Source organism: Microcaecilia unicolor, chromosome 11, assembly GCF_901765095.1.
Source record: "Microcaecilia unicolor chromosome 11, aMicUni1.1, whole genome shotgun sequence".
NCBI lineage: Eukaryota > Metazoa > Chordata > Amphibia > Gymnophiona > Siphonopidae > Microcaecilia > Microcaecilia unicolor.
Window position 1 is genome coordinate 2,596,896 of NC_044041.1, and position 22,832 is coordinate 2,619,727.

At 44.3% G+C, this 22,832-nt stretch overlaps 1 protein-coding gene across 1 annotated transcript in view; it reads left to right on the top strand.

Annotated features, from left to right (window-relative positions):
• Positions 1-3,701: 3,701 nt before the first annotated feature.
• LOC115479881 (nucleoporin NUP35-like) overlaps positions 3,702-22,832 on the top strand; it is a 56,525-nt gene continuing 37,394 nt past the window's right edge. The window contains 2 exon segments of the mRNA XM_030218182.1: positions 3,702-3,824; positions 10,698-10,777. Of these exon segments, the coding sequence (XP_030074042.1) occupies positions 3,702-3,824; positions 10,698-10,777 (203 nt within the window).

The following is a 22,832-nucleotide window of genomic DNA, read 5'->3' on the forward strand; positions in this document are numbered from 1 at the left end:
AGGCAGTTTCTTGTACTCTCCTAATTCCAAATTCCCACAAATGCTTGTAGTGCTTATATAAGATAAAGCCGGGGACCCCGCAAGAAATCACTTAGCTTTTTCCAACTGCTGTAGTGTTCCGCTCATTTCGGTGGTCTCCGCTCTTCAGCCCTAATCTCTTTAGCTTTTCCTCATATGGGAGGAGTTCCATCCCCTTTATCATTTTGGTCACTTTTCTTCTTCTTGGCCGCTAGCAGGCAATATTCAGTGCCAGATAGCCACCTAAGTGCCGTTCTAGCGGCCATATGCTTCTGAACATCAGCCTCATTGACTTCAACATTTACAGAACACAGCGGCTAAATTTATAGATGTAAAAAGTTTGATCAGTTGTCTCCTTTATTGGAGGATCGGGGGGAATTCAAGGTACCCTGTTGGGTATATAAAATTATATCTGGCTACTGTCCATTATCTCTTGTTGATTTATTAACCTTCCCTTCCTTAACTCAATTTTTCAATCTAGTGCTACTTTTAAGCTGGGTCTTCCTTTCGTTAAGAATATCCAACTAATATGTTTTCATGTTAGCTCCTTCTGTTATTTGTCTAGTAAGCTCTGGAACATGTATTTCAAAAACTTTTGTTTTTAGTAAATGTTATAAATATAGTGAGTTTGTTAATCTTTGTATTTTAGCTGTCGTCTCAATGTTAAGTCAATTGCTTTTATGGAATTTGTTTTTATGTTACCTGCTTTGATTCCAGAATTGATACATGTGGGCCGCAAATGTTGGAATAGTATTGTATAGTAAAGGAGAACAAGCCCCTATTTTCCTATAATGAATACTACTACTACTACTACTTAACATTTCTAGAGTGCTACTAGGGTTACGCAGCGCTGTACAGTTTAACAAAGAAGGACAGTCCCTGCACAAAGGAGCTTACAATCTAAAGGACGAAATGTCAAGTTGGGGAAGTCTAGATTTCCTGAATAAAGGTATGGTGGTTAGGTGCCGACGGCGACATTGAAGAGGTGGGATTTGAGTAAGGATTTGAAGATGGGCAGGGAGGGGGCCTGGCGTATGGGCTCAGGGAGTTTATTCCAGGCATGGGGTGAGGCGAGGCAGAAAGGGCGGAGCCTGGAGTGGTGGAGAAGGGTACTGAAAGGAGGGATTTGTCTTGAGAGCGGAGGTTACAGGTAGGAACGTAAGGGGAGATGAGGGTAGAGAGGTAAGGAGGGGCTGCTGATCGAGTTCATTTGTAGGTTAGTAGGAGAAGCTTGAACTGTATGCGGTACCTGATCTGAAGCCAGTGAAGTGACTTTAGGAGAGGGGTGATATGAGTATATCGGTCCAGGCGGAAGATAAGACGTGCAGCAGAGTTCTGAACCTATAAATCTGGTAACACTGCACCTATTCTAGAAAGGAGAAGAAGCCTGTACTTTCCCTTACTGAATACTACAATCCTGTAATCATTCACCTGTACTAGAATGGAGAGGAAGCCTGTATATTCCTTTAGTGAAAACTGCAATCCTGTAACAGTGTGACACACTCCTAATGAGTGAGAGAAAGGACTCAAAGAATGAAAGCCTTTAAATGAGCATGACACTCCTAATGAGTAAGAGAGAGGCTCAGAGAGTATGAAAGTGAGAGAGCCTTCAAATGAGCGTGATACACTCCTAACGAGTGAGAGAAGGGACTCAAAGGGTTCCAGTGAGTGTGACAGACTCCTAATGAGTGAGAGAAGGGACTCAAAGGGTTCCAGTGAGTGTGACACACTCCTAATGAGTGAGGCTTGACATATCTGAAGCCAGGGTATGATCTCAGTCTGTCAAATTTTCTTCTAATGCTGTCCGAAATACTTGCATCATGCTACTAAGAGCTTCCTTCTAGATCTCTTAGGATGTGATATGCATAGGCAAGTAATCAAGGTGTTCTTGGAAGTTCTTTTTAATCAGGGCATTAGCAGCCAGCACAATGGGAAATCTTTCTGTTTCTTTCTGTCACATTTTCTTCATCTCTGACTACATTTCTTGGTACTCGAGGAGGATCTTGTGTCCCTCCACACCATGTACAGAATAATCACTTGATGGTGACACTGCTATTACACTGGACAAGGTTTTGTTTCCGTAACGAGATTGGGTGTTTCTTGTAGATGTTTGGATGCTGATCATAGAAATGACTTCAAAAGTTTTCTAGAACGTATGGTTTTATAGAAATTTACTGAAATTTGTTTCAACATGTGTGTCAACACAGAACCACTAGTAAATGACACCATTCAGTTTAAATATATGATGATGGGGAAGTTGATAAACAGCTAGTTAGTGCATAATTAAACTGAAAATGTCCCAGAAATGTATTAATCATGCTGACAGTTTGTGGTAAGTTCTGTCTGAAGGTGGAAAGAAGAACCCTGTCTCCACTGGTGCTGAAGGGCATGTGTGAACTGAATTTTGGATGTAACGTCATTGATCAAGACAAAAGCTGGGCTTCCCATATGTGTTAATTAGATGCACATGATATGCAACATATATGAGGAGTCCAGTTTAGGGCTAATCTTCCATCGGCTTTCAGACCAGTTCCACATGACATGGTTCTATGTGGACAGCGAAGTGCACGTTTCAGCCAAACCCAGTGTGACCAAAATATTGCAAGGTTATATTCTGATTCAGAATTGTAAATTCTATTAGCTTAACGGTTACCCAAATATGTTGAAGAACCAAATATTTTCCTGACATGTGTTTTCCAGTGTTATCAATATTTTATGTTAAACTGTACCTGCTCTAGATCGCCTTGGGTGAATTTTTTCATAAAGGCAGATAATAAGTCCTAATAAATAAATGCCATTGTTATGTTTTTCTCCTTTACCACTACCAATATCACTGTCAAATTCTTTAATTCGTGTCTCAAATACAATCATTTTACACCCCTTCTGGCTTCCTGTTACTTATCCATCTAAATGTAAGTTTCTATTCTTGGTCCACAGGACTTTCTGTACTGGTTCCTCTCCGTTCCTAGTATCCCGCCTAATTCCCATGACTTTAACCATCCAACTAGATCTCAGCATGTAAATACAACGTACCTCCCCTCAGCTTTTTGTTCATGTCTAAGGGAAAGGGGATGGGACTTGACATATTGCCTTTCTGTGGTTACATTCAAAGTGGTTTACATAGTATATACAGGTACTTGTTTGTATCTGGGGCAATGGAGGGTTAAATGACTTGGAATCAAACCCAGTTCCCCAGGTTCTCAGGTCGCTGTACTAACCATTAGGATATTCTTTTTTTCTTAAACCTTTCTTGTAGAATTCCTTTCCTAGATATTTAAGAATTGAATCACACTACAACAAATTGCAATCCAGACTCAAAACCTATTTCTTCGAACTGGCTTTTGGAGAAGGGCTGGGCAGTGTAGTCAGAAAACTATTGAACATTGCCTTGAGTGAATTCCTTCAAAAAGGCAGTAAATAAATCCTAATAAATAAATAAATAAATAAATAGCACTTCCTTCCTTGATATCCCTCCGTGGTGTCCTTCCCTTCATATACTACCCCAGCACCCCTCTCGCTTTTTATTGTCTCAGCTTTTATTGTTTCATTTTTCTAATTGTTAATTCCGTGTATTAGTTTTATTATTTATTACCAAACCAGTAACCATATCAAATACCGACATTCCACCAGCAGAAGAACTTGCCAAATACTTTAAAGAAAAATTTTCCAACATATGCAAAACCATGTCTCATGAAAACATTAATCTTGATACCTTCTTTGATGAACTAGACCCGCACTCTGGAGAATATCCAGCAGATCGGTCTTGGTCAAGCTTCACCCAGACTACAGACGAAATAGTTGCTCAGGTAACCAGAAAACTCTCATCTGCTCATTGTCAACTCAACGCATGTCCCAACTATTTAATGAAATCACCACCTGACCGATTCATTGCAGATCTTACATCCCATCTAAACTACATGTGCCAACAAGGCTTATTCCCCAAGGACAAAAGCAACATTTTACTTACACCATTACCAAAAGACACCAAGAAGAAATCAAATGATATCACCAACTGTCGTCCTGTGGCATCCATCCCACTGACAACCAAATTGATGGAAAGTATCATAGCCAAAGAACTCACGGAGTATATCAACAAATTCTCAATACTTCATGAATCACAATCCGGTTTCAGACCACTCCATAGTACAGAAACTGTACTGGTCTCCTTGCCAAATTCAAGCAAGAAATTGCACTAGGTAAAAACATTCTCCTACTTCAATTCGACATGTCTAGCGCATTTGATATGGTTGACCACAATATACTACTAAGTATACTCGACAGGACAGGAATCGGAGGGAATATACTCAAATGGATCAAGGCTCTCATAACCACAAGGTCATATCAAGTAAAGTCAAACTCCAACATCTCTCCACCCTGGAAAACTGACTGCGGAGTACCTCAGGGATCACCTCTCTCGTCCATCCTTTTCAACCTAATGATGACCCCCATAGCCAAGTCTCTTTTCAATCAAGGCCTTAACCCTTTTCTGTATGCGGATGATGTCACCGTATACATACCTTTCAAATCGAACCTTTCAGAAATCACCAATATAATAAAAAACAGCCTAAGCCTAATGGATACCTGGGCTATGACATTCAAACTAAAACTCAATAAAGAAAAAACACACTGCCTTATTCTTTCATCTCAACATTTTACAAACTACCCCACAGCCATACATACCCCGGAACACACTCTTCCAATCTCAGATAACCTGAAAATCCTCAGCATTATTATTGACAGCAACCTAACGCTAAAGAACCAAGCCACCGCCATTACAAAGAAAATGTTCCACACAATGCAGAAACTCAAACGGGTAAAACAATTCTTCCCGAGGGAAACTTTTCGCAACATGATTCAAGCAATGGTATTAACACATGTCGATTACTGCAATGGAGTATATTCAGGTTGCAGGGAACAAATCCTAAGGAAACTACAGACTGCTCAGAATACGGCAGCCAGGCTTATCTATGGAAAATCTAAATTTGAAAGCGCAAAGCCCCTCCGGGAAAAACTACACTAGCTACCAATCAAGGAACGTATCGCTTTCAAGATTTGTACCTTTGTTCACAGAATAATACATGGTCTAGCTCCGAGCTATATGTCTGAACTAATCGACTTACCAATTAGAAACACAATTGAATTAGCCAGAACGTACTTAACTCTTCACTTCCCAAGTTGTAAAAGCCTGAAGTATAAATCAACATATGCGTCAAGTTTCTCTTACATATGCACACAGCTCTGGAATTCTCTACCAAAAGGCCTAAAATCTACGAATAATCATCTAGAATTCCGAAAAAACCTAAAAACTCACCTGTTCAAGAAGGCATACCCCACAGTATGACATAAACACCGAATAATGAAATATGGCATTTTAATCAGGAAACGGACAGTTGTCAACCCCGACACATGATCACACCCTAACATTTTGTCTGAATCACCCCAACCTATTTACCGATACTTCTTTACTGTACTTGTCACTGTAATAGTACCCCTATACTGTATTTGTTCACACCGGAGTCTGTAACCTCCTCTCCGGAACTATGTAAGCCACTTTGAGCCTACTAATAAGTGGGAAAAGGTGGGATACAAATGTAACAAATAAATAAATAAATAAAAATTATCCGCTTGTTGTATTCATTATGGAAAGCAGTACAGCAAAAATGTAATTAAACTTAACTGTGTCTATTTTTCTTTCATTGTGGTTCTTATCAGTTGGAACAGAGATGTCCAGGCCGGGTAATCACAACATCTTCATTCTCCACATTCCTCTAAGAGTTGTGATCACATCACAGTGCTTGTCTGGGACAGCGATGTTATAGTGTTTTCACGATTTGCACTGCATGAGACCTGCTGCTTTACAATGCAAAGAAATGCAAAGTGATGCACTTAGGGAGTAGAAATCCGTGGGAGATGTATGTGTTAGGCGGTGAGAGTCTGATATGCACAGACGGGGAGAGGGATCTTGGGGTGATAGTATCTGAGGATCTGAAGGCGACGAAACAGTGTGACAAGGCGGTGGCCGTAGCTAGAAGGTTGTTAGGCTGTATAGAGAGAGGTGTGACCAGCAGAAGAAAGGGGGTGTTGATGCCCCTGTATAAGTCGTTGGTGAGGCCTCACCTGGAGTATTGTGTTCAGTTTTGGAGGCCGTATCTTGCTAAAGATGTAAAAAGAATTGAAGCGGTGCAAAGAAAAGCTACAAAAATGGTATGGGATTTGCATTACAAGACGTATGAGGAGAGATTTGCTGACCTGAACATGTATACCCTGGAGGAAAGGAGGAACAGGGGTGATATGATTCAGACGTTCAAATATTTGAACGGTATTAATCCGCAAACGAACCTTTTCCGTAGATGGGAAGGCGGTAGAACTAGAGGACATGAAATGAGATTGAAGGGGGGCAGACTCAAGAAAAATGTCAGGAAGTATTTTTTCACGGAGAGAGTGGTGGATGCTTGGAATGCTCTCCCGCGGGAGGTGGTGGAAATGAAAACGGTAACAGAATTCAAAAGTGCATGGGATAAACATAAAGGAATCCTGTTCAGAAGGAATGGATACTCAGAAGCTTAGTGGAGATTGGGTGGCAGAGCCGGTGATGGGAGGCGGGTCTGGTGGTTGGGAGGCGGGGCTTGTGCTGGGCAGACTTCTATGGTCTGTGCCCTGAAAATGGCAGATACAAATCAAGGTCAGGTATACACATAAAGTAGCACATATGAGTTTATCTTGTTGGGCAGACTGGATGGACCGTTTCTATGGAACTTTGGAAGGCTAAGTGCTTGGAAAATATGCCTCAAAGTCTTTCTGAACTCTAGCCTCTGTAGAGCATTATGTGGTGATGGGAACAGGGAAGAAGAGATGCAGTTTCATCAGCCGTTTTCACTGAGCAGTAACTGAGAAGCTAAGAGAAGTATTTTTAACTGAAAATCTCTTGTGTTTCTTCAGGACTCTACCGTGTTGCTGCATTCTCTGGAGCTCACCTTCACTTTCACATCCGTCTGCTCAGATCACATTACTCCTGCCAAGACTATAAACACCTGACCCCCAGGTGGTAGAGTAACATGAGAAACCTCACCTCAGTTCAGAGGTATTCATCTTCCCCCCACAAAGTCCTGGGTGCCCTTTCTCTACCTGCAGGCTATTTGTGTACACAGAGAGCGCGTTCCAGCTAGAGTAGCAGACAGAAAGTGACTGCTTGGGGGGGGGGGGGGCGGAGAGAGGTCTGAGAGGCGTGAGATGCAAGTACATTTTGAGCTCTTTGTGTAATAGTAGAAGGGCTGACATTTTTTTTTGATGCTTGAGGAAGACAAAGACCCCAATACTCAAAAGCTGTCATGTCCCCTATCTCAACGCAAGTGGCGTCCTCGGGCTGCACAGGGTCCCGTCAACACACACACTTGACCGGGACTGCCTGAGCCATGTGTGTGTAGTCCTCTCTGGGTTTGTTCAGAGAGCGGTGGTTGCAGGCTCCTTGATTGCTTTGCTTCCACCCACCTGGGTCTGCTCTTCCTCTGCCTGGCTTCCCTTGCTTCTCTCCTATTGGTCTTCCGGTTCCTCCTTCCCCTGCTCTTGTCCTATGGCTGTGCCCCTTCTCCCTGCTGATGTCAGACGCCAGCACTTTATCAGCTGAGTTCTCCCTGGACTCCATGCTTCGGCTTCTACTTTGGTAGGTGTTTCTGCTTCTTATCTACTGGTCCCTCATTGCTGACTTTGCCTGTACCTGGATTACCCTTCTGCCTGCCGCCTGCCTACTGACTTTCGCCTGCATCTGGATTACTCTCTTGCCTGCCGCCTGCCTACTGACTTTCGCTTGTACCTGGATTACTCCCTTGCCTGCCGCCTGCCTACTGACTTTCACCTGCATCTGGATTACTCTCTTGCCTGCCGCCTGCCTACTGACTGCCGCTTGTACCTGGATTACACTCTTGACCTGCTGCCTGCCTGGCCGATACATTCATCACCCCGCTTCCAGCTCTGTCCCGTAAGTCCTGCAGGCCGCCCACACCTAGAGACTCAACCTCTGGGGAATGGCAGTCAGCGCAGGTGAAACCCGGGGTTGTCCAGCCGCCAAGCAGAACCCGGTCCAAGTACCGGGCTCAGCAGCACTCTACTTGGTACAAGAACTCACAAGTCTGACAAAAGCAAACACAGGCGCTAGAGACCATTAGTGCCCTGCATTTACCTATGGAGAATGCTCATAGGCCTGGAGCACGCAGCCGAACTGCACAAGTAGCATACTAATGTAGTTAAGCTCATGTAAATGAGGTCATTTTGTATTCTTAGAAAGGAGTGCCCAAAGCTGTCTTACCACTGGAAAAAATAACGCCACGTCGGAGCAGGCGTTAGGGTGTCGGAAGAGAGGATTTCTCATGATTCTTTCTTCTACTCAATAAATCATAAACAAAATTATGTAGGCTCCTAATTTCTTAATATAATTCTTTATTAATACAAACAATAGTTACACAAAAAACCACCTAAGCTGTCTAAATCAGACTAATTATAACACATCTTTTATAGACTAGGATAACCAAATGATGGCTCATAGAACATGAAATCTAAATAGATATACACAGATTGCACACAGCTGACGGCACAACTGATTTTAAATGACCTTAAACACAGTCTGTCACAATAAAGTTGATCTCACCATGCCTTTCAGCTTGTGTGTGTGCTCCATTCTCACACCAAGTTGTTAGAAAACCACACTTGGCTTAACTTGTTCTCCAGTCATTGATGAAAATGAGGTAATGGTTTCAACAGCAGCCTCGATGGATTCACTGCTTTAGTCTCGACATAAGCTCATGTTTCGCATCACAGGTATCTTCAGGAGAGTAAACTAAAACAAACTCCTCCCCCCCCCCCCCCCCCCAGATTATAAACCTCATATCTTCTTTCTGTAACCTAATCCTTATATTTAAACACATAGAAAATGTCTTGCTAAACAATGCTGCAAAATTGCTTCCACGGTCACCGCCGGGCTCGAAGCTTCTCCTCGGGGTGCTCAATCTAGCAGGCCTGAGGTTCGCTGACACTGAAAGTGGAGCTGACGCAATATATGCCAACCAGACTCATCGCATGTCAGCCCATTAAGCTTGTTTGTTAAGCCCAAAGGGTTCAATGGTATTTTATTTATTTGTATCCCACATTTTCCCACCTTTTGCAGGCTCAATGTGGCTTACATATAACCATTACGGTCTGAACAAACACATGGTATGAATGAATACAAAGTGATATTGTAGTAGAATGGAGTACATGTATGGTAGGTACAGTTGGGGGAACTTATAGAGGAAAAGGGGAAGAAGAGTCAGGTAATGTTCGTTACAGTCTTTGGTTATATTGTGTCGCAAGTGACCAGGTATTTTTATTTTGGGTCGTTGGAGTATGCTCTTCTGAACAGGTCTGTCTTTAGTGCTTTCCGAAAATTTAGGTGGCCGAGCGTAGTTTTTATTGCTTTTGGCAATGCGTTCTATAGTTGTGTACTTAGGTAGGAAAAGCTGGTTGCATATGTGGATTTGTATTTGAGTCCTTTGCTGCTTGGGTAGTGGAGGTTTAGGTATGATCGTGCAGATTTTGTGGTGTTTCTGGTTGGCAGGTCGATGAGGTCTGTCATGTATCCCAGTGACTCGCCGTAAATAATTTTATGAACAGTCATGCAGATTTTGAAAGTGATACGTTCTTTGATTGGTAGCCGGTGCAGTTTTTCTGAGTGGTTTGGCGCTGTCAAAACATGTTTTTCCAAATATAAGCCTGGCTGCTGTGTTTTGGGTGGTTTGAAGTTTCTTTATGATTTGATCCTTGCATCCCGCATATATTCCATTAAAGTAATCTGCGTGGCTTAGTACCATGGACTGTACCAGGCTACGAAATATTTCCCTCAGGAAGAATGGTTTTATGCGTTTGAGTTTCCACATTGAGAGAAACATTTTCGTTATGGTGGATTTTGCTTGGGTCTCTAGAGATAGGTTACGGTCGATTGTTACTCCGAGAATTTTCAGGTTGTCTGAGACAGGGAGGGTGTATCCTGGGGTGTTAATGCTTGTGGGTTTGTATGTATTGTATTGGGATGATGAGACAGTGTGTTTTTTCTGTATTGAGTTTTTGTTGGAATGCATTTGCCCATGAGTTCATGATGTTTAGGCTTAACTTGATTTTGTTGGTGATTTCCGCTAGATCATGTTTGTATGGGATGTATAATGTAACGTCATCAGCGTAGATAAATGGGTTGAGGCCTTGGGTGGATAGGGTCTTGGTTAGTGGAGTCATCCAAATATCATTTCTGCTCACTTCTTACTGCAGATATATCGCCATCTCATGTTAGAAGAATTTGTTGGAAAACTATAAATTGCAACTCATTAATACTATGATCCTCCTGTGCTCAGAGATCAACCAGGGGAACCTCAGTTCTACCGACCCTTAAATTACTGAGATGTTGTGCAATCCTATACTTACTAGATCTTTTAATCTGCCCCAAGTACCATTTATTACAAGGACACCTGATTCCATAAACAACCTGCTATGATGTATGTTGATGTAACCGAAACCTTTTGTGAATATGAGGAATTTGTAGCCCGTCTGTAACCAATTCCTTCAGTAAATGCAGTGGCTACAATGGTGGCCCCACAAATTTTGTTCATTTATCGCAGAACACTTTCATTTCATTAATTCTCCCAAGTTCTTCCTTCTAGTATATGCGAATCTGGGAACTTGATCAAAACCTGGGTGTAAAGATTGCAGATGATCCTGTGAAAAATATGGCAACACGCAGGTAACCCGCTGTTCTCTATCTACTTTCGGTCCACCTACTAGCCACATTCTCTGAGTGTTGTAATGTGTCTTAAAGGCTCTATGTATAATCCACTTAGGATAGCCCCATTGAAGAAAACGGGTCTTCATCTGCCAAGCTTCTGTCGAAAAAACCTTTTTGATCTGAACATAAACGCTTAATCCGTAGAAACTGACCAACAAGAATACTATCCCGTAATTTCTGTGGATGAAAACTCCTATAATGAAGCAAAGTATTTCTATCTGTTGCCTTACGGAAAATGGACATCTCAACATCCAAAACATTGGCCTTCAGGCCACCAATGTGCCAAGTAAATGATATAGTGGGGTCTCTAGTATTCAAAAAAGATCAAAATTGTTGCAAGCACTCAGTGCTCCCCATCCAAATCAGAAAGATATCATCTGTGAAGCACTTCCATGGCGCTATATAAGCTATAAAATTAAATTGATACACATATTTTCTTCTCAAAATCAATCATATAAATGCAGTTGACTATGGGGGCTCTGCATGGGGCCTTGGAGAGAGCCAGTGGCAGGTAAATGTAACTGGTTACTGTACTTGAGTAAAAGTTTTGTTACTTGTAAAGAAGTAATAATTTCACCAATTTTTAGTACTTTTACTCCGTTACATTTGATGCTTACAGGTAAAAGTAAAAGCGAAAGCAAGATGTAAATGACGATTCCTCAGTAAACCAAATGAAACAGCAAAAGCAGGAACAGGATTTTGCTATTGCAAACCTCGTTACGCAAAGAGTAGATCATCTTATTTAAATGTTACTGTTCAGTGTGTATAGCCTATAAGAATAGTGGAGTTGCTTGTTGTTGTTGAACTGGTTACTGGTCTCCAGTCAGTCAGAACAATGATGAGTTGGGTCACTTTGAAGTGGAGAGCTGATGTTGGTTGCAATTCTTGGCCAACAAGATACAGTATGCTTCTACTACAACAAACTGCAAGGGGAAGTGAAGTTGTTGGGATAAAAATGTCAACAATACTTGCATTCAATGTAGTTGTGATACTTTTACTTTTTACTCCTAACCCCACTAGGAAAACAGTAGAGATGAAGCCTGTTGGACCCAGGGGTCCAGAGCCTGAGGTGAGGGGCCACATTTTAGCCCCCCTGGCGCTGCTGACCCCCCCTCCGCCACCACCACCACCACCTTGACCCCCCCTGCCGACAACCCTCTCGATCCCCCTCCCCCGCCGTCGCCTACCTTTGCTGGCGGGGGACCCCAACCCCCACCAGCCGAGGTCCTCTTCTTCCTTCGTTCTGTTTCTGAGTGACGTCAGACTCAGAAACAGAATGAAGGAAGAAGAGGACCTCGGCAGGCGGGGGTTGGGATCCCCCGCCAGCAAAGGTAGCAGACGGCGGGTTGGCGGTGGGAGGAGGGGTCGAGAGGGTCGTCGGCAGTGGGGTCCAGGGCCAAATCTACGGGGGCCCAGGCCCCCGTATCCCCACGTAGCTACGCCCCTGGTTGGACCCATCAGACAAGTTTCAGTCTTCCTTTCCTTTCACCCTCTCTTCTATATGAAAATTGTAGTTCTACCCCTCCCATTTTTCAATGCTCTACTGTTTTTCTTACTCTACTTTATGTTTTAGAATGTAAGCCGCTCAGACATCCTTTTGATGGACAGGTTAGTAAATTTTACAATAAACTTGAAACTTCTATAACTTTTTACGTTCACTTCAGTAAATTTTTTAGTGTTCTTCACTGTACTTTTACTTAAGTATTAAAATATACATTTATTTTTACTTTTACTTAAGTATTTTGACCGGGTACGTTGAGCAACACTGGCCACTGGAACCAGTAAATGTCCTGGGGAGAGGGATTGTTGAGAACCCATAATGGGAAAAAAAGGGCGTCCCTGATGAACACTTGGACGGCTTTACTTGGTCTTTTTTTCTTACGACCAAGCGACAAAAAGGTACGAAACTGACCAGATGACCACTGGAGGGAATTGGGGATGACTCCCCTTACTCCCCCAGTGTTCACTAACCCCCTCCCGCCCTCCAAAACAAATTTAAAAAATATTTTTTGCCAGCCTGAAATATCATACCCAGCTCCATGACAGCAGTATGCAGGTCCCTGGAGCAGTTTTAGTGGGCGCAATGCACTTCAGACAGGCGGACCCAGGCCCATCCCCTCCTACCTGTTACACTTGTGGTGGTAAATGTGAGCCCCTCAAAACCCACCAGAAACCCACTGTACCCACATCTAGGTGCCCCCCTTCACCCATAAGAGCTATGGTAGTGGTGTACAGTTGTGAGGAGTGGGTTTTGGGGGGGGGCTCAGCACACAAGGTAAGGGAGCTATGTACCTGGGAGCTTTTTCTGAAGTCCACTGCAGTGCCCCCTAGGGTGCTCAGTTGGTGTCCTGGCATGTCGGGGACCAGTGCACTACGAATGCTGGCTCCTCCCACGACCAAAGGGCTTGCATTTGGTCGTTTCTGAGATGGGCGTCCTTAGTTTCCATTATCGCCGAAAATCAGAAACGACCAAGTCTAAGGATGACCATCTCTAGGGACGACCTAAATGTTAAGATTTGGGTGTCCCCGACAGTATTATCAAAACGAAAGATGGATACCCATCTTGTTTCAATAATACGGGTTTCCCCGCCCCTTCGCCGGACGTCCTGCAAGGACGTCCTCAGGAAAACTTGGGTGCCCCTTTCGATTAGGCCCCTCCACGTGGCTCATATATGGCAGATACAATTGGATATAACCTTGGTGGTGATGAGAGACTGAGGACCCTGCGAGCCCATGATGTTCCAACAAAAATATGTATTCAGAGAAGAAGGACACCAGGTGTTTCATACTAGCTTGCTACATGGTTATTTGCACGCTGTGAGCACGCTGTACTGATAAGGAATTAGCCAATTGCATGTGCACACAAGAGGAGAGGATAATACAATGAGGGAAATTGCCATATATGTATACATATAAAAAATAACAGAATATTACAGGAAAATCCATATATGATCACGATAGTTTAGGAGAAATCACATGATTTAGGAGAAACGAAACTTACAACAGTACAGTGGTGGAAATAAGTATTTGATCCCTTGCTGATTTTGTAAGTTTGCCCACTGACAAAGACATGAGCAGCCCATAATTGAAGGGTAGGTTATTGGTAACAGTGAGAGATAGCACATCACAAATTAAATCCGGAAAATCACATTGTGGAAAGTATATGAATTTATTTGCATTCTGCAGAGGGAAATAAGTATTTAATCCCTCTGGCAAACAAGACCTAATACTTGGTGGCAAAACCCTTGTTGGCAAGCACAGCGGTCAGACGTCTTCTGTAGTTGATGATGAGGTTTGCACACATGTCAGGAGGAATTTTGGTCCACTCCTCTTTGCAGATCATCTCTAAATCATTAAGAGTTCTGGGCTGTCGCTTGGCAACTCGCAGCTTCAGCTCCCTCCATAAGTTTTCAATGGGATTAAGGTCTGGTGACTGGCTAGGCCACTCCATGACCCTAATGTGCTTCTTCCTGAGCCACTCCTTTGTTGCCTTGGCTGTGTGTTTTGGGTCATTGTCGTGCTGGAAGACCCAGCCACGACCCATTTTAAGGCCCTGGCGGAGGGAAGGAGGTTGTCACTCAGAATTGTACGGTACATGGCCCATCCATTCTCCCATTGATGCGGTGAAGTAGTCCTGTGCCCTTAGCAGAGAAACACCCCCAAAACATAACATTTCCACCTCCATGCTTGACAGTGGGGACGGTGTTCTTTGGGTCATAGGCAGCATTTCTCTTCCTCCAAACACGGCGAGTTGAGTTCATGCCAAAGAGCTCAATTTTTGTCTCATCTGACCACAGCACCTTCTCCCAATCACTCTCGGCATCATCCAGGTGTTCACTGGCAAACTTCAGACGGGCCGTCACATGTGCCTTCTGGAGCAGGGGGACCTTGCGGGCACTGCAGGATTGCAATCCGTTATGTCGTAATGTGTTACCAATGGTTTTCGTGGTGACAGTGGTCCCAGCTGCCTTGAGATCATTGACAAGTTCCCCCCTTGTAGTTGTAGGCTGATTTCTAACCTTCCTCATGATCAAGGATACCCCACGAGGTGAGATTTTGCGTGGAGCCCCAGATCTTTGTCGATTGACAGTCATTTTGTACTTCTTCCATTTTCTTACTATGGCACCAACAGTTGTCTCCTTCTCGCCCAGCGTCTTACTGATGGTTTTGTAGCCCATTCCAGCCTTGTGCAGGTGTATGATCTTGTCCCTGACATCCTTAGACAGCTCCTTGCTCTTGGCCATTTTGTAGAGGTTAGAGTCTGACTGATTCACTGAGTCTGTGGACAGGTGTCTTTCATACAGGTGACCATTGCCGACAGCTGTCTGTCATGCAGGTAACGAGTTGATTTGGAGCATCTACCTGGTCTGTAGGGGCCAGATCTCTTACTGGTTGGTGGGGGATCAAATACTTATTTCCCTCTGCAGAATGCAAATAAATTCATATACTTTCCACAATGTGATTTTCCGGATTTAATTTGTGATGTGCTATCTCTCACTGTTACCAATAACCTACCCTTCAATTATGGGCTGCTCATGTCTTTGTCAGTGGGCAAACTTACAAAATCAGCAAGGGATCAAATACTTATTTCCACCACTGTATATATGTGATGGCTAAGAAAGTTTTTGTTGAGCAGTTTTGTTATTCAGTCTGTGCATCTGGCTACTGGGTGACAACCTGCTCCAGAGAGAACAATTATTTTGTATTGGCTTAGAGAGATACCAATAAAGATTATTACTGGTTGTGCCTATATCTTAAGTCTGATTATGTCTCTTATTCCAGCCTCGGGCTGAAGTGTTTTCCCCTCCCCAGGGGCAAGGGACAGGATTACATACTAGGAAAAGAGCTGGCAGCAAATGCAAGAAGTTGACATGATGGTGGTCAGCCCAGGTGGGGGTGGGAGGTGGCACTGACTAAACTAAGCATATGAGCAACAGGAAAAGAGTGAAAAGGTACAATAATGTGGATATGCGTGTGTGTACCTGAAGAGTGAGAAGGAATGCACGTGTGTCTGTATGAAGAATGAGAACATGCATGTTTGTATATACATACTACTACTACTACTTACCATTTCTATAGCGCTACTGGATGTACGCAGCGCTTTACACTTGAACATGGAGATACAGTCCCTTCTCGACAGAGCTTAAAGTCTAATTAGGACAGACAGGACAGGTAAGGGATAACAGACAGTTGAAATGAGGATGATAAGGTGAGGGTTCTGAACGGGCGAGTGGGGGTTAGGAGTTAAAAGCAGCATCAAAAAGGTGGGTTTTAGTGTGTGTCTGAAGAGCAGGTGAGAAGGTATGTGTGTATGTCTGAAGCATGAGAACATGCATGTGTATGTGTGTATACATGTGTCTGAAGAGCAGGAGTGCATGCGTGTGCCTGAAGTTTGAGAAGGTACGTGCTCGAGGGCCACAACCCAGTCGGGTTTTCAGGATTACTAACTATTAAGTCCAGCATTATCCAACCGTGTCAAGTTAGTTTTTGCCCCAGGCATTGTACAGAGTCTCCTTTACAGGCAATAGTGAACGAACCGCATCTTCGTACTGAAGTTTAAAATACATCCCTTGTTATTCACTTGATTTGAGTTCAACATTTAACCCTACTAGGTCGTCAACTTCTTTTACATCAGCTTTCCAGCTTGATAGAGCAGATACAGTTCCCTTGAGGTTCTCCAGCGTTCTCTCAGGGCATTCTTATGATGTACAACTGGGATATTATTGTTCACAAACCTCACTTTCTGGACTGTACTCCATTGACCCTGAATTATTTAACCTTTTCTTATCCCTACTTGCTGCTATGGTACAAAATCTAGGATTATGCAGGTATTTTGTTTTCTTTGACTTTTTTATTTTTTACTTTATTTTTATAACACAGTTATTACATTTTGTCAACGAGATACCTCTTGCAATAGAACAGCACACAGGAAATTGAAATTCCAGGAATATCTGCTATAACAGTCCACAAAAATAAAAGGGGATATTCCAACACCACAATACCTAGGAATATTTACAGTATAGTAATTATAAATAACAAAGGGAAATGGATAACTTAGTGAGTTGGAGCATCCAAAACACCAGGGCCGCCGAGAGGGGGGGGGGACAGGGGGGACAAAATTCCCTGGGCCAGGGCCTCCAGGGGGGGGGGGGGGGCGGCACCACCGCCGCAGTTCAGCCCGCCCGACCTCCGTCGCTCCCTGGCGTTGAATTTAAGTGCCTCACCTTTGAAAGCGCAGCAAGCAGCGGCAGACCACTCCTTCCTTCCGTGTCCCACCCTCACCTGACGTAACTTTCGCAAAGGCGGGACACAGAAGGAAGGAATGGTTTGCCGCTGCTTGCTGCGCTTTCAAAGGTGAGGCACTTAAGTTCAGTGCAGAGGGCCCGGGGGTGGAGAGAAGGCCCGGTGGCAGGTGGAGGAGGGGCCTGGCGACCTCGGGTGGGGGGGCCCGTGAGCGGCCTTGTCCCGGGCCTGGCCCAGTCTCTCGGCGGCCCTGCAAAACACTGTGCAAACCATCATCCGCACCTGCCACCCCAAAAACCTAATTAGAAAGAAATTTAGTGGGGGGGGGGGGGGGGGGGGGGGGGGGGAGTTATCAAAATGTGGTAAAAAGTGGGCTTATATGGAAACGTGACTCAATGGTAGTATCATGAGACTACCAGTAGAGGGTCGCCAATGCCATTTTAGCATCAGCGCCTGGATAAGGGCAAGAGCAGGAGCTACTGTTAGGTGAATTTTCAAAATGGCTCTTATGGAGATATTTACCCCCGGATTCTATAGAGTGTGCCTAGAGATCGGCGCCAAAACTGGCACAGATTCTATAACAATGCACTAAATTTAACAAGCTAATGAGCGTTGATAACAGCACTTAACAAGCAATAATGAGCACTAATTTGCACTGATTAGAATTTAGGCGCACAATTCGCTAAGAGTATTCTATAACGATGTGAGCCAAACTTCTAATGTGCACAGGCAAAAAGGGGCATGGTTATGGGAGGGGAAATGGGTGTTCTGAAATTTACACGCCCAGTGCGCCTAAATCTATGCGCTGGGATTTACACCACATTTTCGCTGGCATAAATGGATGCACATAGTTTTAGGCGCTGAAATATCAATTATTTTTTTATTTTTTTTTGTTACATTTGTACCCCATGCTTTCCCACTCATGGCAGGCTCAATGCGGCTTACATATTGTATACAGGTACTTATTTGTACCTGGGGCAATGGAGGGTTAAGTGACTTGCCCAGAGTCAAAAGGAGCTGCCTGTGCCTGAAGTGGGAATTGAACTTAGTTCCTCAGGACCAAAGTCCATCACCCTAACCACTCGGCCACTCCTCCACTGTTGCTACTATTTGAGATTCTACATGGAATGTTGCTATTCCACTAGCAACATTCCATGTAGAAGTCGGCCCTTGCAGATCACCAATGTGGCCGCGCAGGCTTCTGCTTCTGTGAGTCTGACGTCCTGCACATACGTGCAGGACGTCAGACTCACAGAAACAGAAGCCTGCGCAGCCTTCTACATGGAATGTTGCTAGTGGAATAGCAACATTCCATGTAGAATCTCCAATAGTAGCAACATTCCATGTAGAATCTCCAATAGTATCTATTTTATTTTTGTTACATTTGTTACCCCGCGCTTTCCCACTCATGGCAGGCTCAATGCGGCTTACATGGGGCAATGGAGGGTTAAGTGACTTGCCCAGAGTCACAAGGAGCTGCCTGTGCCTGAAGTGGGAATCGAACTCAGTTCCTCGGGACCAAAGTCGACCACCCTAACCAATAGGCCACTCCTCCACTACAATTAAACTTAGGCGCCAATTATAGAAGACGCTTAATCAGCACTGATTTCTGAAAAATGCTTAACTGTATATGGCTAGTTATACATTTACCGGTCAATAATCAGTGTTTTTTTTAAGTACTTACCACTGCCTGCTAAATTAGTCCCAGATATTCAGTGCCAGGCGAGGTCAATTATGTGGGTACATTTGATATTCAGTGCTTTTTAAGAGTTTGCATGCCCAGGTAACTCCAAGATGGAAAACAGACAAAGCAGATGCGTATATGAAAAAAAACAGTATTTAATGGAAATTCGATGAAAATGAAATTAGAAAGCCCGACACAGGCCGTGTTTTGCCCAACTGGGCTGCATCAGGGGCTAATGGATATCTATGCGATCATATAATTTCCACTTAAAAATCTATTTGTTGAACTCACAAATGTAAAGTGGAATGAAAGGACTACTTAACCGAACTTTAAAGAGAAGAGTCACTCCAAAGCAGGGGCGTATCTGAGGTTCAGCGGTAGGGGGGGCAGGGGCTAGAGTGAGGGGGCACATTATAGCCCGCCACCGACCCCTACCCACTGCCGTCAACCCCCCCCCCCCCGCCGTCACCTACCCCCGCTGTGGTCCGCTTCCTCCTGCCTGCCGGTGCCTTTTACTTCAGCTGGCGGGGGACCCCAACCCCCGCCAGCCCAGCCGAGGTCTCGTTTAAGTTTTCTTCCTCGTGCTGCGCTGTAAAAGCTGCATCCCTTTCCTTCCAGTTTCGGACGGAGTCTGACGTCGCAGCACGTTGTACGTGCAGGACCTCGGCTAGGCTGGTGGGGGTTGGGGTCCCCCGCCAGCTGAAGTAAAAGGCACCGGCAGGCAGGAGGAAGCGGATCTCGGCGGGGGTAGGTGACGGCGGTAGGGGGCTCCAGGGCGAAATCTGCGGGGGCCCAGGCCCCTGTGGCCCCACGCAGATACACCCCTGCTCCAAAGCCGTAGGTCTATGTCTATCACAAGAATATGTAGTTAAGTAATCCTTTCATTCCACTTTGCATTTGTGAGTTAAACAAATAGATTTTTAAGTGGAAATTATATGATCGCACAGATATCCATTAGCCCCTGATTCAGCCCAGTTGGGCGAAACACGGCCTGTGTCGGGCTTTCTAATTTCATTTTCATCGAATTTCCATTAAATATTGTTTTTTTCACATACGTATCTGCTTTGTCTGTTTTCCACCTTGGAGTTTGGAGATCAGTTACCCTGCTGTTTTCTTTGCCCAGGTAACTCTGCAGGAAGTGGCACTGAATGAGCCAGTACCCTCAAAACTTCCAGGACTTTCCCAAGTCCAGTCCAGCCTGGACAGTGCCACAGCAGTCAGCGGAGACTACTAAGTGCCACTGACCTAATCCCTTCCAGCCTGTTCAGTGTGGTTTAAGTGGACCAGGAGTATCTGCTGCCCAGTTAAACCCGTTTGAATACCGGGTCCTTAAAAGTTAAACAGTAGCCATGCTGCTGAATATTATTGTACTACAGCTGAAAATCTGTGTGACTGAACTGCTCTGCTACACTTACGGTCTTTCGAGTCTCTGCTCTTGTCCCTATTTTGTGTTAGCTAAGGGAGGGAATGTGGTTCTGTTTATTTAGTGAACTGTGTACTTTTCTGCTCTGTGCTGAAGGTGGTTGACTGGGACTGTACACAGGGGAGATCCTGGAAAAATCTACAGTCAGATCCTGTTCGCAAAGAATTGACAGACACTGTAGTAAAGTGATGTAAAGAAAAGCAGGACAAGATGTTCCAGCATCACTCCTGCTTCACAGTTCTCCCCTTCATACACAAAAGATATGTCACAGCACAGAAATGTGCTGATCTCGCAATGCAAATCCAAACAAAGCCAACATCCAAAGGAAGTCTTGCTGTCATAATTTTCAACTATTTATTGCAAACTAGTAAAAAAGGCCCGTTTTGTAAACAAATGAAACGGGCGCTAGCAAGGCTATAGAGAGAGAGAGTGTGTATATGTATGTGTGTCTGTGTGTGTGTGACACAAAGTGTGTGTGTGTGTCTGTGTGAAAGAGAGTGTGCACAGGTAGGATGAAAATTTATTTATTTATTTATTTATTTGTTACTTATATCCCACATTTTCCCACACATGCAGGCGCAATGTGGCTTACAGAGAATTAAATAAGAGTACAATCTTAACAGCTTAGGCAAGCATAAAGAAATACACAGGAGGGAAGAAACTAACAAAGTGAACTAAGTAGGGAAGGGACAAGGGATGCTTTAATCAACATGGTAAATTGAGGGGTAAGTCTTAGCAAAGAGGAATGTCTTTAATAACTTCTTAAAAAGGGCATGGTCCACTTGGGTTTTAAGGTGACGAGGTAACGTGTTCCAGTATTTGGGACTCCAATAACGGAAAGACGAGGCGAAGATTTTCTTATACTTGACTCCCTTACAATTCGGAAAATGGAGATGGAGATATGACCGAGCAGCAGGGTTGGCATTTCTAGACGGAAGGTCGATCAAGGGGAGCATGTATTCCGGGGCATCCCCATAGATGATTTTATGTGTTAGGGAGCAGATCTTAAAGGCAATGCGCTCCTGTACAGGTAGCCAATGAAGTTTAAAGCGCAGGGGGTCGGCGTGTGCGAAACGCCGTTCGTTTAGGATGAGCCTCGCCGCGGTGTTCTGAGCCGTTTGGAAAGTTTTCAATAAGGAGGCCTGGCAACCCACATATATACCACTACAATAATCCAGGTGGGATGGAGAGACAGCAGTGAAATTTTACATAGGACAGCTGAACCATTTGAGGCGTGTTTGTGTGTCTGTGTGAGAGAGTGTGTATATATGTGTGGGTGAGATAGAGACAGTGTAAGTGTGTGTGTGTGTCTGTGTGAAAGGGTAGGGTTCAAAATGAAGAGACAGCATTATATTTGTACATAGCACAGCACAAACATTTGAGGCAGTTCTTGCCTTATCTCCCCTGTTGCCCCCTCCATACCCTATAATTCGTTCCTTGTCTTCCATCTCCTCTGTGTTTCGTCTGTATATGTGTGTGTGAGAGAGAGAGAGAGGGAGAGGGAGGTGCTAGCAGTCCCTGTGATAGTGGCAGGTCAGTTGCTCATTATAGCCAGTTAAGAGTGAGAGTGTGTGTGTATGTGCTGGTTTTTTCCTTCCCTCCTATGCCCACCGTGTCCGTTGTTTGTGTGGAGAGCAGAGATATATATGGTCCTTTTAGCGTTGCTATTGACGTCGCGTAGCAACTGTGTGCTGCTGGTTTTCATTGTTTTGCGATGTGTCTTATGTCACGTTCCGTCGCTTAGTAACGGGTTCGCGATGCGATTGGTTGAGTGTCATTGGTCCGCCCTCGACGTCATGATGTCTGATGCGGGGGGGCGGGGCCAACACTCATGGGTGAATTCCTGGTTTCACCACCATGCATTTAGAATGTTGGGACTTGTGGAGGCTTCAGAATGTTGGAAGTGCGTTTTATATAGAGAGATAAGTGAAAACAGACAACTTATGGCATCGGGTACAGTAGGCAGGATGAGTCCTTAAACTGGATCATGGATGCTGATCATCTGGATGACAGACTGGAGAAATGGATTCTGAATTACTACAGGTGAACCTTAAACTTCAGAGAGAAAGGAAGTTTGGTAGCTGTGAAGAAGGATGTTGGCCTCTTTGGTGAAAAAGAGGATGCTTTCTTAGGGGAGAGAGAGGGGGTTTGCAGAGGACAGTTTGCAACTGAGTGCAAGATGGAGAATTCTGCTCTCTAGGGAGGGGTGCAGAGAATATACCCTTAAGACCAAGGAGGTCTGCAGGATGCCTCTCCAGTCCAACAATTCCAAAGTCATTTTTAACAACAATGGCAGCAGGAAAATATACCTTCTCAAGAGGGGCCCATCTCCTCCCCAGCATGGCTTCCTGAAAAAGCAGCTGGCTGAGCCTCCTCTTCCCAGCCTTTCCTTCTCTGTTAAGGCTCTGCTGTTATACAGGATTCCACGTCCCTGCTGGCTAGGACCTGGAAGCAGTCAGGAGATGGCATGAGCCTGTCTGGCCCATTATCTGAGCTGAAGGCAGTGGGCGGAAGTAACTTGCTGCCATATTGGCTTGTCTAAAACAATAGCAAACTTGAGAGGTTTATATTGTTTTAAACCTCATAGATTTTGCATTCTTTCTGTTAGGATGGGGGAATGTAAGGAGAGCTTTTGAGGGGTCTGTGAAGGCAGGGAGGGAGGG